A 15,233-nucleotide genomic window follows, 5' to 3' on the forward strand; every position below is an offset into this window, starting at 1 on the left:
AGACGGACCGGGTGGGGAAGGCAGGCCTGGCTGCCCCCCACCCCACCCCCCCCACCCCAGGAGAGGGGAGGGCAAGCCATGTTGGTTTAATGGGAGCTTGCGCAATAAGCCATCGAAGGCTGGCTGCGTGAGCGTGCAAGAGAGCCACGAGGAGGAGACCGATCAAGCCAGCGTCGGACTAGACGCTTCAGAACGATGAGCAAGCCTGAGAACAGGCAGTCCTCGACTTAACGACCGCCACAGGGAGAATTCCCATGGCTACATGAGTTGTCGGGGATTTTACCACTGGTTTTGTTGAATTCTAGTTCCACCATAGCCATGAAAGCCAGCCGGGTGACTTTGGGCCAATCTCCAGGAGACGGCGAGTTCTAATCCCACCTTAGGCACAAAAGCCAGCTGGGTGACTTTGGGCCAATCTCCAGGAGACACGATAGGGGTGTCCATGAGGTTCCCCCCAAAAGGAATGAAGCTGGGGTCACATGACCAAGAGGAAGGCGGAGCATGCTGCAGCCTCCAGCCCAGGAATGCTTTTATGGGATTAATTCCTCCAGTTCTGGCTTATTTTCAACCCTGATTTTGCTGTTTCTGCTTAATTTTTGTTTTTCTTTCCCTCGGGCAGACAGTCGGCCACTGGACATAATCCCTTTTTCCAATGATGGAGAGAATAAAAAGGATTATAGATTAAACAAACACGCAGCGTGCCTCTATTGTTCTGGGCACCGCAAAGCAACCACAACCTCGTGGCTTCCTTAACAAGCAGAATTTAGCTGCAAACCGCACTGGTGTGTGTTTGTGTGTGTGTGTGCATGCACGCTTGGCAAAAAGTGTAAATCCTGCTAAAATGACAAGGCGCAATTCACACTAAGTTACCCCTTGTCCCAAGGGTGGCAAAGCGGCATTACTTCTTGGCGTTGTTTGTTTCTGTAAAAAAAAATATTTTTTTACGGCTTTCGTGTTTTAAGTTTGTTTTTACATAGAAAATAAGGACTCAAACAAACAAACAAAAATATTCAATCTTGATTTCACGGCCTCCAACCGGTTCTCAAGAGGGATGTGGAGAATCAGATTCACCCACCGGGTTTATACAAAATGTTTTAATTTGAGCATCGTAACAAAAATACACTCATCACAGGAGGAGCCAAATTTCACCAAGGGAATGGCAGGGAACGCCACGCGCCGGCTTGCTGACGGGAAGCCCACTAGGTCCCGGAGACGAATCCTTCTGCAGGAGGAATTCACAGGCGACGGTGTTCCCTCCTCTGCAAATGTTTCTTAATTTTTAATTTCCCAGCGCCAGAAACATCGTATTTGTAATCCGAGGTGACATAAGGGATCTCCCCACCGGTCCTGGCCTAAAAGCAGAGAGAGGCAGGGAGAGAATGGAGCAGATGCTGTTATGGGGCACTAGTCCTCATGAGATGCTTCGAGACACCGAGAATCCAGGAGACAGGTTTCCAAATGCTGCTTGGAGCCTTGGACACACACACACATACACCCCTTTATCTGTCAGGGAGTGGTGCTGTGTGCTGCTATGGGGCAACTGTCTCCAGGGCTGATGGTTATCTCAACGGGATGATCCCTAAGGATGGAGACTCATCAAGGAGAGAAGCAACCTGGAACTAAGGAGAAATTTCTTGTCTGCGAGATCAATTAATCAGTAGAACTGTGGGTGCTCCATCATTGGAGGTCTTCAAGAAGAGACTGGACATTCACTTGTCTGGAATGGTAGAGGGTCTCTTGCTTGAGAAGGGAGCTGGACTAGAAGACCTCAAAGGCCCCTTCCAACCTTAGGTTTCTATGGTTCTGAGATAGACAGATAAGATACATGACAGAGGGAGGGAGAGATGGATGGATAGATGGAACAGCTTGCCTCCAGAGGCTGTGGGTGCTCCGTCATTGGAGGACTTCAAGAAGAGACTGGACAGCCATTTGTCCGAGGTGGTACACTGTCTCCTACTTGAGCAGGGGGCTGAACTAGAAGACCTCCAGGGTCCTTTTCAGCCCTAGGATTCTGTGATTCTGAGATAGAGATAGACACGACGGACGGACGGAAGGATGGAAGGAACAGCCTGCCTCCAGAAGTTGTGGGTGCTCCATTATTGGACTTTTTCAAGAAAAGACTGGACAACCATTTGACCCAGATGATATAAGATCTCCTGCTTGAGCAGGGGGCTGGACTAGATGATCTCCAAGGTCCCTTCCAACTATTATTTCATTATTCTCCATCTGAGGGAGGCAAGAAGCAATGAATGGAAGCTTATCGAGGAGAGATCCACCTTAGAACTAAGGAGGAATTTCCTGGTGGATTTGTTTAAACGACCCTGCGATTCACTTAATGACCAGTGATTTGCTTAACCATCCCAGGAAAAAAAGGGTTGTAAAATTGGGCACAGCTGACTTAACAATTCTTTGCTTAGTGATGGAAATTCTGACCCCAGGTGTCAACTGCAGTAATAAGGACTGGCAACTTGATTTTTTCGTGGAGCAAAACCGACTTCACACGAGACGTGTTTTCCTCCTCCTCCTACGGGATCGTGTGCTAAGACCACACTCCCATTCAGGCCTCCTCATAATTCATCCTCCATATTGGGAGTGGTGCCCCTTTTGCAAAACAAGGAGTTCACACTTCCTTTGATCTTCTGCATGGCTGCCCACATTTGAGTTTGAGCTCAAGCCTCCTATTATGCATAACTAAAGCGCAGCGAGGGGGATTAAAAGAGATCACCTCTTTGCTGCCTGTTGACATTTGTAAAGGATTGGCAAACCACATTTTTCTCTCTCCGCATCACCTTAAGCGGTCCTCCGTCCACTTACTTGGTTCAAAAAGATGCAATTCGGGATGGCAATGTTCCCAATCAGCAAACAGTTCACACGGCGTAAGTTCTCCGGAGCCAACGGTGTCAGGATATAGTAAAGCTTGCTGGTCATCTCCACTCCTCGGACAATTCCTATTTTAAAAGAATAAAATTTCAGCTTTCAACCTCTGGTTATTTAGCAAAGGACACAGTTAGATCCAAAATGGGCCTAAAAAGCAGAGGTGTCCAACTATGGCGATTTTGTGGACTTCAACTCCCAGAATTCCCCACCCAGCTATGGAGATTTGGGAGTTGAAGCCCACAAGTTCCCAAGATTGGACACCTCCGCTCTAAAGAAAAAAACAGGATTTTTATTTTATTTTATTTTTGTTTTATTGTTAACTCTGGAGGGCCGCAAAACAAACCGACGTCAATTGAGGATCACCTGCACGGACTACCCAGTCCCTCCTGCACGAGAAGAAGATAAGGACCGATGGATGATAGGGGCGCTTTAGCTCATCCAAATAAACCTGCAAATTAATGCAAATCAGACCCCTTACCGAAGCCCAGGCAATCGCAGATGGGGGTCTGTGTCAACACCACAGGACCCTCGGCTTTACACGGGATCTCCTCCGGCAGGTGACACAGGCCGACCCAGTTGGCATTGAGGGAACACAAAATGTGGGTTGGTGCCACGTCGACGTGGATCACCTTCAGGACAACGGCGCTGAAGGGCACCTGGGGGACCCAGAGGAGAAAGAGAAGGGGTCAGTTCGCTTTCTGTTGGGGGACATCGTCAAGCCAAGGCCTGTCACTGCGGCTAAAGGGATATCTGGATTTAGGGCAGGAAGAGGCGGCAAGGCGGAGGCAGATCTTCAACTTCAGACGATCAGGAAGACCCCTGGGTGGCAGACCTGGAGAGGAACTGGCTGAGCTTTAGGGAGGCTGTCCCCAGACAGTGGAAATTCTACAGGGACGCTGGTAGAAGGGGATATTTGTGGAACTGTGGGGTCCTTGGTACTCTCCGAGGCTGGCGGGGTCCTTGTAGACGTTTCATGACCCAGCTAGGGAACATCATCAGTGCTAGAAGGGAGAGGGGTTTGCAAAGAGGAAGAGAAGGAAGGGACAAGGACAATGACTGTGGGGCCCTTGGTGACCTCTGACCTTGGCTGTTTTCCTGCAGACGTTTCATTACCAAACTGGGTAACGTCATCTGTGCTAGGAGGAGGAAGGGAGGAGGAGGAGAAGGACTGTGAGTGTCCTCGGTGCTCTCTCAGCTTGGCGGTTTTCCTGCAGACGTTTCATTACCAAACTGGGTTACGTGATCAGTGCCGGGCTGCACAGGGATAGCCAGACAGCACGGCCGCCAGAGAGATCCCCCATTTCCTCCGCCTGCCAAGGGTGGCAATTCGCCCCAAGCAGGGCATTACCTGATAAGGCACCAGGCTGGGCAAGGGGACCACCGCTTCCAGGTCTGGAGGCTGCAGCTGGGCCAGGTAGCCGACCATAGTGAGACTTCGCAAGGTACTGCTGTGCGCTCGCCTGCAAGGACCAACAGAGAGGTACATCCGAGACAGGAAACCGCGACGTACGCCCAAAATGTAGCCCAAATTCCTGATGCTGAGTTTCTGGGAGTTGAAGTCCACGAGTCATAAAAGAGCCGACCTAAATGAATGGCCGCTAAGCCGAGGACTTGCGTGTATCATTACAAATTTAATCCAGAAAATATCAGGGAAGGAGTGTGACAAAAGAGGCGAGATCAGAACAGCCGGGGGAAAGAAAACGCGTTTAGGATCCTTTTCGGCTGTGCTCCCCATCTCTCTACGCCCTGAGCCGACACCTACCCTTTGCCAGGGACTCCGGCGCCCGGAAAGTTTGGCTGGACACACAGCAACTGATGCCCAGGCTGGGGAGCATGGGAGCCCTGCTGGTTCCGGCAGCGCTCCCAACTTCCGCCAGGGGTTTTCCTTTTGAGGGAGGGCTTCCCTCGGGTGTGCAGGCCGGCGGTCACACGGATGTAGTCGGCGGAGAGCTGAGGGAGGTCTCTGAAACCCTCGGGGCTCAGCTGGACCACGTGGGTGGGCGCCAGCAAGCGGATGAGGTCGATCAGGAGCAGCAAGCCGGCCCCTGGGGGGGGACAGGAGAAGCAAAGGAGGGTGGAGCGGGGAGGGCGAGGACCAGAATGAGCCAGAAAAGAGGGGTCACAGGCCGCGAGGGTCTGCTTTGGGAAGCCCTCGGTGGTCTCTGAGCTTGGTGGTGTCCTTCTGGACGTTTCAGGGCCCAGGGAGGGAAGGTCATGAGCGCTAGAAGGGAGGGGGAGTTTGCAGAGAGGAGGAGGAGGAGAGGGAGGAGGACTGTGGGGTCCTTGGTGCTACCTTTCACCCATCCCATGGTGTTGACCAGCAGAGGGACATCTCTCTCGTAGCCTCCAAAGACGTACTTCACCGTGTCGAGGTAGCGCTCGGTGTCGTGCTCGCAAGAGTTGTCCCCGTAGTACACCATTTTGCAAGGGGGGCGCTGGTGGGTGAACGGCGGACCTGAAGCGGAAAGAGGGGCCGGGCCGAAATTGCAATGGTCCGAAGGCAGAAGGGTTAATTATAAACATTTGGGGCTGGTGGGGAGATGTGGCACAAAAAGTTGTGTAACAGGTGCCCTTCATCTCTCTCTCTCTCACACACATATATGTTTATCAGCTTTCTCTCTCTCTCTCACACACACACCCCATCCATCGCCCTCCCTTAATAACCAACTTGCTTAACAATAGAAATCCCGGATCCCATTGTGGCCTTAAGCTCTTGTTTCTCTGCTTTCTCGGAAACTGTTTTTTAAGCTTTTATTTTATTTTTTAAAAAAAGAATCCTGCAAGGCACCTACCCAAAAGGGGTTCCCGCACGTTAACCAGGGAGATGCAGCCCGGCGGGGTGAACTCCGGCTGACCCAAATCACACTCCAGGTACTCCAGGCAGGGAAGGCTAGAATTTAAAAAGAGGGAGAGAGAGAAACAGTCCAGGAATCATTCAAGAAAAACCAAGCATACGTACGAGAGAACAAGCTTAGGAGAGCTGGGGTGGGGGGAGAAACACTCACCAGTTTAATAAAAGATTCATCAGGTATCTGTTGAAGGTGGATTTTCCGGCGCTTTTGGGGCCGTACACTAGGATAATCGGGCAACCTTCATCTTCTACTGAAAAGCAAGCAAAAGAACGTGAATGAGATTTTGGGGCGAAGATGCAAGAATTCAGCACAGGGAAGAGGATTTAAGGGAGTCCTCGGCTTACGACCGCCATCAGGGACCAAAATGTTTGTGGCTGAGCAAGAATGTTGTTAAGTGAGTTTTGCCCCATTTTACAACCTTTCTGGCCACTGTGGTTAAGTCAATCCCTGCGGTTGTTAAGTCAGTGACTCGGTTGCTAAGTGAATCTGGCTTTCCTATTGTCGGAAGGTCACAAAAAAAAGGGGGGGGGGTGTCACAGGAGCCCGGGACGCTGCAACCGTCATAAATAGCAGTCAGTGGCCAAGTGTCCTGAATTTTGATCGTATGACCATGGGGATCCTGCAACGGTCGTGTGAAAAAAGCCCCCTTTTTCAGTGCTGTTCTAACTTTGAACAGACACTAAACGAATTGTTTGTAAGTCGAGGACTATCCGCATTATGTAAAAGGAAAAAGTAGAGGGTGTCTCTTATCACCTTATTCATCTTATTCCAAGAGGACTTGGAAGTCAATGGAATTTTTCCCCCCTCTTCCCCCCTTCGCTCCTGTTATTTTGTCTATTGATCAACTAAAAAAAAATATTTGACATGAAGAAAAAACCCTGGTCTGTTCCTCAAGGCGGGGTAAAAAAATGGGCAACTCACCCCGGCAAGCGTGGATCAGCTCCCCAATGGCCGAGCGCATGCTCTGGGATACCAGCAGGCCACGGCCGGGCTCCAGCCTGCCCAGGCCGGCAGCAGCCAGCACGGGGTCTTCCGGGGTGAAAGAGAAGGCCGCCTGTTTCTGGAGAGGAAAAGAGAGGAGGGGGATGAGCCGAAAGGAGGCTGGGGAAGGGGGGAGGGGTCTTCTGCTCTTAGCAGTGCTCAGCTGCAGAGCGCTTGGAACACGATTTTCTTTTCTTTCTTTCTTTCTTTCTTCCCTTTTGTCTCTCTTCTTTCTTCCCTTCCTTCCTTCCCCCTTCCCTTCTTGCATACCTTTCTCCTTTTTTCTTTTTCTTTCTTCCCTTCCTTCCCCTTTCTCTTCCTCCCTCCCTCCCCCTTTTCTTCCTTCCTTTCTCTTTTCTCTTTCTTTCTCCCTTCCTTCCTTCGCCGTCGTAAGTCGAGCACTGCCTGCCTTGAGGAGACCCCAGGAACTCACTTTCGCTCTGAAAATCTGGGAGAATTCCGGGTGGCTGAGGAGGAACTTGGTCGCCGGGGTGTCCAGCTGTTCCAGCAGAAGGACGGAGCAGTGGGGCCCAAAGCCTTTCAGCAATCTGCACCTGGCCTCTGAAAAACGAAGGAGACACCCAGAGATTTTATTTATTTCATTCAACTGCCCAACTCGCCACCAGGGTGTTACATTCTTAGAAACGCATCAACGGCCAGTTTGGTCTAGTGGTTAGGGCACTAGCTAGGAAGCAGGAGACTGCGAGTTCTAATCCTGCGTGAAAGCCATTGGAGTGATATGGAGCCAATGACCAGGAGATGGTGAGTTCCAGTTCTGCCAGAGTGGCTGGGTGACTTTTGGGCCATCCCTCTCTCTCAGCCCAGGGGGAAAGAGGTGGTGGGGAGAGTGTTGCATACGTTCTCCCCTTATTTGCAAACCCCATAAGAGATCAATGAGCAAAGACACAGAAATAAACACCCCGCATCTCCTCGCTGCCCCTTACCCCGGGGCACCAAGTGTGCTCGGAGAGCCGCCTTGGCTTCCAATTTCATCTCCTTCTTTGATTTTTCCGTAGCCTTGTTGCCGGCAGCGGCTTCCACGGTGAGGGCACAGTAGGTGTGGGGGGAGAACAGAGGGTAAGGGGGCTGGTCTGGCGTGATTGTGAACCCCAAAACCTGCACGGATCCATACAGGCAGGTCAGGCGACACTTTCCCGTGAATGTCAGAGTCTGGGGAGAAGAAGGCAGAACAAGATTGGAGATAGGAAGCTGCCGCCGTTAACGGTCGATCCTAGACTTATGATCTGTTTAACGACCAAAGTTAGAACGGCACTGAAAACAGCGGCTTTGCATTATTTTACACACTAAACGACCGTCGCATCATCCATTGTGATTGAATTTCGGTTGCTTGGCGACTGACTCATAGTTATGACGGTCACAGTGTCCCAGGGACATGTGATCCCCTTCTGTGACCTTCTGACCAGCAAAATCAATGGGGAGGGGGCGCGGATTCACTTAATAACCACGTTGCCAATTTAACCAACTGCAGCGATTCACTGAACGACCGTGGCAAGGAAGGCCGTAAAATAGAGCAAAACTCGCTTAACGACTGTCTGGAAATGTTGGGCTCAATTGTGATCGTAAGCCGAGGACTGCCTACATTAGTTATTTAGTCCTCGGGGTCGGCAGAGGGGGAGCCCAGCAGGGGAAAGGCACCTAAAGCCCCCCAGAAAGCAGAGGAGACCCCCAAATATCCACCCACAACGAAAAGAGCAGCCTCCGGGCCCCGCCCCCAAGGGAGCCCCGCCCCCTCATTTGCATGACCCCGCCCAGGCTCACCTCCTCTGGGCGGAGCAGCAGCGCCGCGCGGTTTTCGCCCGCCGAAACGGCTTTCGGCGGGGCCGGTTCAGCAGGGAGCCCCGGCGGAGACGCTGGAGGCGGCTTTTCTGGGCGGGCCTTCCCGTCCTGGAGCCGCTTCGGGCCGGCCGATCGGCGCTTCGCCATGCAGACCTCCCCGGCGGCAGCGAAGAAACTCCACGGCGGCCCCGCTGCCGTCTTCTTGCGAGATCTCGGGGACTCTCGCGAGAGGGCGGCCCGCCACGCCTCTGGCCCGCCTCCTTTGGTGCTGGTAGAGCTGCGGCAGGGTAGACGAGTCCCTTCTTCGCTTGGATTCTATCTCCCGAGAATGTTTCGGCTAATAAAAAGAAGCCTACAAAGATATATATATGTAAAGGGAAAAATGAGGATTTGTTTTTTGAGATGACGTGTTCCTGGGAAGGGGGGAAACCCCTTCGAGTTTGCAGACCTCACAAATCCTCGAGTTCCCGAGGATGCAGACAAAGTTTTTAAAAGTCTAATTCACAGAGGAAAGATTTGATTAAATATTCATTTCAGAATAACAGAGCTGAAAGGAACCTTGGAGGTCATCTAGCCCAACCTCCTGTTCAGGCAGGAGACCCCCTTGGCCTTTTCAATCCAAGGAAATGAAATCACAGAGGATTAAGGACTTTTGGAGAATTCCCCAGTCAGAAAAGCTCATGCAAAAATGTAAATGTCTTTTAAGAGCGTTGGACTTCCAACTCCCAGCATAAATTCTGGGAGTTGAAGTCTACCCATCTTAAAATAGGTGAAAAATAAAGTTTTTTTAAAAAAAAAACAGGGGGCAAAAAAAAACCCTCTTTCTAAATTAAATCCCTCCTATGTACTGGCTGGCTGGGAAGCATGGGTTCAGAGGTTGCACCGTCTCTTTCACCCTCTTTACAAAAAAATCACAATCAACACGTGGGGCTGGGAAGGGGGCGGGGCCGAAGGACGCGGCCCGCCCTCTAATTAGCATACCGCGCGCCCCCTCCCCTTGGTGACGTCACGCACGTCTCTGCCCGTGCCAAGATGGCGCTTCCCCGCTTCCCTTGCCGGCGGGGACAGTGAGTGGGGGGCGTGTGCGAGGTGAGCAGGGGTCTTTGGGGAGGGACGGGGGTCCTTATCGGCTGATAGGGCTGGGAAGGAGGCAGAGAGAGCCCTTCTGCGGGTGCTATGACGGCCTGGGAATGATGGGTCCAGGTGGGTGGATGATGGGTCCACCCCTGCAGGCAGAGCCGCTGTTGCAAGAAGAGGCGCGGGGGTGGGACTCTAGAACCCATTGCACGAAGGACCCTCTTCCCACCTTTGCAAAGAACCCCAGCCCGAGCTGGAGAGGTGGGGGTGGTACTCTAAGACCCATGCGCCTCTGCTGGCCTTTGGGGTTGCAGTGCCCCTTGCAAACCCGCTGCATGCTCATTGCATACCAATTGCACGGGACCTCCTCTTCCCACCTTGGCCACGAGCCCCAGGCCGGGCTGGAGAGGTGGGGTGGGGTCTCTAAGACCCATGTGCCTCTGCCGACTCTTGGAGAGCACTGCATGCTGGTTTCCTTCGAGGTGCAAAAACTGGCCCTACCAGGGTCCCCTGGCTGCCCGGGGGAATTCTGGGAGTGGAAGTCCAGACATATTTAAAATGGGTTGAGGTTGAGAAGCCCCCACCTGCACAAAGCCCACCTGTGGGGCAGATTCCTCCTCGGCCGTCCTCTCCAACGGTCTCCCTGTCCTTCTCCTTCCAGGGCGCCATGGAGGGGGTGTTTGTCAAGCATAGCGTGCGGGTCCTTCAGGAGCTGAACCTCCAGCGGCAGAAGGGCCAGTTCTGCGATGCCACCCTGGCAGTGGGCAGCCTGGTCTTCAAAGCCCACTGGAGCGTCCTGGCCTGCTGCAGCTCCTTCTTCCAAACCCTCTACAATGGTGCCGCCGGCAAAATCATCCTTCCGGAGACCTTCCTGGAGGTTTTCACCCTCGTCCTGGACTTCTTCTACACCGGACACCTGGCCGTCACCTCGGACAACCGGGACAAGCTGCTGGAGATGGCCAAGGAGCTCTGCATCCCCGAGGCCATCCAGCTGTGCCAGGAGTTTCAACCCGGCTGCTCGGACAGCGGCGAGCAGAACGGTGACGTTCTCATCGACACAGACCCCGATGCCACCTCGCCGGGGGAGTCGACCTGTGAGGCGGCGCCCCCCGGACCCCCAGCATCGGAAAGCCCCCGGACCCGGGGTGTCAAAGGAGCTCAGGGGCCACGAGACGGCCCTGCCCTCCTTCAGGGGAAGTTGAAAAGGGTCCCCAAAACAAACCTTGTAAGCCTCGCAGGCGACGTAAAGGAGACCCCGGAATGTAAGGAACTTAAACGGTCCCTGAAAAGTGAAGCCGCCGAGGACGCGGGCGCCGGCGATGAGGTGGCGTGCGGAGTAACGTGTTCTCTAGGAATTGCCCTTCCTGACCTAGAAAACGGGGAAGCAAGGAAAGTGATGGGGGGGGGGGGTGTCTTGAAAAACTGGGAGTGATTTGCTGTGGGTTTCTCTGGAGAATGGGGAAATTGGGGTGCTGTGAGATTCTTCCCTATTCTAGGTTTTGGGGATTTGGGGCAAGGGAGATCTGCCTTAAGTAACCCCTTGCTAAAAATGGGGATGCGGTCGAGGAATTGGGGACGGGTTCAAGTGGCCTGTCTCGCTTAGAAACTGAAATTTTGGATTGTCACTACCTACTTTTTTAAAAAAATGTTTACCTTTATGTGTTTGGACTGGCCAAGGAGCCAGGCCTCATTGAGGGCAAGAGTGCTTCTGCTTTCATGGATATCTACAAGCAGCCATGTGCTTCCTTCCGAGCAGGAGACCCCAGAGGTCCTGGGTTCGAGTGATCTCCCCTCAGAAGATCACAACGGAGGGAGGGGAAAGGATGACACGGATGAGGATTACGTCCCGGATCAGAAGAGCATCCAGGTGAGGAAGAGGTCAACGTTAACCAGAGCCTCCTGCAGCAGCTCCAAAACCAGCGGAAACAGTCACCGTCTCAAGGCTGCGGCCCTCGGAGCCCGCCGAGGCACGGCTGAACCGGTTGAATGTCCCACCTGCCATAAGTCTTTCCTGAGCAAGTATTACCTGAAGGTCCACAACAGGTAAGTTTGGGGCGCTTGTGGAGGGAGGGAAGAAGGGGGAGGAGGAGGAGGCTTCTGGGAATTTGTTGAAGGAAAGGGAGGGATGTCTCTGCTCACCTGTCCTTGGGGTGGAGTTAGCTCTGTGCTTTACGAAGCACGCTCCCTGGAAGGACCGTTGAAAAATCTCAGTCCTTGGCACGACCAGCGATCAACCTCACTCCCTGGAACGACCGATGATCGATCGATCTCCTAGGAATGACCAATGATCAGCCTCACTCCCTGGAAGGCCCAAAGCTAATTTGACCCAGTTTTTTGCTATTTTCCTCCATGCTCTGAAGGAAGCACACAGGGGAGAAGCCCTTTGAATGTTCCAAGTGTGGGAAGTGCTACTTCCGGAAGGAAAACCTGCTGGATCACGAAGCCAGGAACTGCGTGAGCCGTTCGGAGCAGGTATTTGGGATGGCAGGTCTTTCCTGGAGCTGGTTGGAGAGCCACAGACCACGAGACTTTGGGGCTTGGTTGTAGAACTGTGTTTCACCTCCTGCTCGAGCAGAGGGTTGGACTAGAAGACCTCCAAGGCCGCAACTTTGTCGTTCTGTTGTCCACCTACTTGCTTTCCAAACGGGTCCCGAGTGAGCCTCCTGGGAGAGGGGACGGCCCTCCCTCTTTCCAGCCCCCCTGATTTCTTTCTCTCTCTCTCCCCCTCCCCCTTTCTGCCAGGTGCACACCTGCTCTGTCTGTCAAGAGGTCTTCAAGAGGCGGGTCGAACTCCGGCTGCACATGGTGACCCACACGGGCGAGATGCCTTACAAGGTCAGCCTGCCTTGCGCTCAAGCGGTGCTGTCTGAGACCGCAGGACGGGTGGCGCGCTGAGAAATTGCTCCCAAAGGCACGACAGCCCAGCTGTGGCTGGATCCATGCTTCCCTACCCTTGCCCTCACCGCCGAGAAATACAATATAAGCTCAGTTTCAGGGTGGTTGCAAAGGTGGGTTTGCCCATCACACTAAGCCAGGTCATCTGTATCTGGAAATTGACCTGCGTATTGTAGAAATCCCCATTAAGGGGGAATTCAGGGCCTGCTCTGTATATTTCTAGTGTTCTGCCTCTTTTTCCTGCGGTGGCAACTCCCGCCCAGCCAGGAGTTGCCAACCCAGCCCATTCGAAGGGCGCTGCAGCCAGGGGGAGGGGGAGAACACCTCCAGTCCCCTCCCTCTCCCCGGCACCTTGGCACTGAGCGGTGCCCGTCTGTTTTGCAGTGCTGCTCCTGCATTCAGCAGTTCATGCAGAAGAAGGAGTTACAAAGCCATCTGATCAAGCTGCACGGCGCCCCTAAGCCCCACGCGGTGAGCCGTCAGACGCGGGGTTCCCACACATGCGAACACGGACAGACCAGAGGCCAACTCGTTTCTTGCCCGCCGGAAAGGGCGGGCTGTGCCCCTTCCCTCATCCGGACCCGTCTCTTCTCCTCTAGTGCTCTTCCTGCTCCAAATGCTTCCTCTCGCGCACAGAGCTCAACCTGCACGAGGCCTTCAAGCACCGCGGCGAGAAGCTGTTTGTTTGCGAAGAGTGCGGCCACCGCGCGTCCAGCCGGAACGGCTTGCAGATGCACGTCAAGGCGAAGCACAGGTGCCGGGGAGGAGGAGGAGGAGGGTGGAGTGGCCCGCTGGGCTGGGACGCCACAGTCTTACCTGACAGCGCTTTCTGTCTTGCCAGGAACGAGCGGCCGCACGTGTGCGCATTCTGCCAGCACGCCTTCACCCAGAAAGCCAACCTCAACATGCACCTTCGCACCCACACCGGCGAGAAGCCCTTCCAGTGCCACCTCTGCGGGAAAACCTTCCGCACGCAAGGTACAGGACGGCGAAGGTCTGGCTGCAGCACGGGGCGAGGGGTTGTCGTCTTCCCTGCCCGAGTGAGAAGTGAGCAGGGTCGTCTGGACGGGGCAAGGATACTTTCTGGCTCTGCGCAGGTAGTCCTTGAATTACGGCCGCCATCACGCCCTCAATTTATTGTCTGTCCTCGTTCACAGCGAGCCTGGATAAGCACAACCGGACGCACACGGGGGAGCGCCCCTTCAGCTGCGAGTTTTGTGCCCAGCGGTTTACTGAGCGAGGGCCGTTGTTGAGACACGTGGCCAGCAGGCACCAGGAGGGACGGCCGCATTTCTGCCAGATCTGCGGGAAAACGTTCAAAGGTAACGGCCGGTTCGGGAAAATTGGTGCAGCTTTTCCCGCACTGCGACTAACGGCGAAGAAAGCAGCTTACCCGGTGGTGCCGTTTCCTTGGGGAGCAGGAAAGGCCTGGCTGACTCCAGACACCCCCCCCCTTTTGGGCTCGCTCTCTGTGGGGAATCAGAGTTGGGACCCTGCCACCGCTTAACCACTTTTGTCCCCGTAGCGGTGGAACAGCTGCGGGTCCACGTCCGTCGACACAAAGGGATGCGGAAGTTTGAATGCACGGAGTGCGGGTATAAATTCACACGGCAGGTATTGTGGGTGTCTCGCCTTCTTTGTTGTCGGCCCCAGGTGGGGAGTTGTTGTCCAAAACCACCCCTGCCCCTGCCCAGGTCCTTGGCCAGAATTCCCTTACCTCAAAATAATCTAGCCAAGAATCCAGATGTTGCCTCGTGCCTAAGAGATGTATGGCACGTTTGTGTAGTTAGAGCAGGGGGCTGGACTAGAAGACCTCCGAGGTCCCTTCCAATTGTGATCATTGTGTCCTGAAGGCCCACCTCGCGGCAATGGGGTGGTTGAATCGAGGGACCTTCCTCGCCCTGGCCTTGACCATCTCCCGGTCTTTCTCCGCCAGGCTCACCTGAGACGCCACATGGAAATTCACGACCGGGTCAAGAATTACAATCCTCGCCAGAGGAAGCTACGCAACCTGGTCATCGAGGACGAGAAGGTGGTGGTGGTGGCTTTGCAGCCCAACGTCCTGGAGGTGGGCTCCGCAGAGGTGATCGTGGAGGCCCTGGCCCAGGGCGCCCCCAGCGTGGATCTCCCCACCGGACGGAGACTCTGCTCCAACGAGAGTTTGGACCCTGCCGAAGTCACGGAACAGTCCTTCCTCATAGCCATCCCGAACGACTGTGGGATGTAGCGGCATCCCCCCCACACACCGAGGACCCTCCCCTTAAATAAAGATTAGCCAAACATTTGTCTGGAATGGTCTAGGGTCTCCTGCTTGAGCAAAGGGCTGGACTAGAAGACCTCCGAGGTCCCTTCCAACCCTTCTGGTTTGGTTGAGACAGCTGCCACATTTTACGGGCCATTTCTCCCCCCCCCCCAGCATTGTGTGATTGAAAAAGGGGAGGGGAGAGAACGTGGGGAAGGGGCTCTCAAGCTGGTCTGGAAGACAATTAGCATTGTTAGTTTTGACTTGGTTAACTGCTGGTTTGTTACACTGTGTGAGCACAGCCCATGGGGTTAGCTTGTGGCTTAGCACACATACCCAACAGGAAAATATTCATTGTAAATGGTCCTCAGTTTACCACCAGAATAGAGCTCAAATCTTCTGTTGCTAAGCAAGGCAGCTGAGTGAGTTTTGCCTCATTTGACAAAGTTGGTCGAGCAAAACGCAGTTTCGGGGTTCTGGTTTTCAGCAAAAATGACCGGGTTTTCACTTGT

General features: G+C 53.8%; 2 protein-coding genes across 6 annotated transcripts; one reads left to right on the plus strand and one right to left on the minus strand.

Annotated features, from left to right (window-relative positions):
* Positions 1-1,080: 1,080 nt before the first annotated feature.
* NOL9 (nucleolar protein 9) lies at positions 1,081-10,289 on the minus strand. 5 transcript variants are annotated; one of them, XM_083375839.1, is made up of 13 exons: positions 10,169-10,289; positions 8,490-8,859; positions 7,655-7,880; positions 7,144-7,271; positions 6,651-6,789; positions 5,883-5,976; positions 5,670-5,767; positions 5,171-5,332; positions 4,640-4,922; positions 4,226-4,337; positions 3,356-3,533; positions 2,815-2,948; positions 1,081-1,352 (listed from the first exon to the last, which is right to left on the minus strand). In XM_083375839.1, the coding sequence occupies exons 2-13, from the start codon at positions 8,652-8,654 to the stop codon at positions 1,236-1,238; spliced, it is 1,836 nt and encodes a 611-aa protein (XP_083231965.1). In that variant the 5' UTR covers positions 8,655-8,859; positions 10,169-10,289; the 3' UTR covers positions 1,081-1,235. The 5 variants fall into 5 exon arrangements, with proteins under 5 accessions (XP_083231965.1, XP_083231964.1, XP_083231963.1 ...); XM_083375838.1 differs by having other exon boundaries at positions 5,883-5,979; XM_083375837.1 differs by having other exon boundaries at positions 6,651-7,271.
* Positions 9,504-14,763, plus strand: ZBTB48 (zinc finger and BTB domain containing 48). The gene is made up of 11 exons (XM_083375841.1): positions 9,504-9,596; positions 10,246-10,908; positions 11,341-11,627; positions 11,945-12,056; positions 12,327-12,419; positions 12,864-12,950; positions 13,079-13,233; positions 13,321-13,457; positions 13,637-13,801; positions 14,005-14,093; positions 14,416-14,763. The coding sequence occupies exons 2-11, from the start codon at positions 10,252-10,254 to the stop codon at positions 14,704-14,706; spliced, it is 2,073 nt and encodes a 690-aa protein (XP_083231967.1). The 5' UTR covers positions 9,504-9,596; positions 10,246-10,251; the 3' UTR covers positions 14,707-14,763.
* Positions 14,764-15,233: the final 470 nt, after the last annotated feature.

The sequence above is a fragment of the Vipera ursinii genome (assembly GCF_947247035.1).
Source record: "Vipera ursinii genome assembly, chromosome: 17".
In the NCBI taxonomy this organism is placed as follows: Eukaryota; Metazoa; Chordata; class Lepidosauria; order Squamata; family Viperidae; genus Vipera; species Vipera ursinii.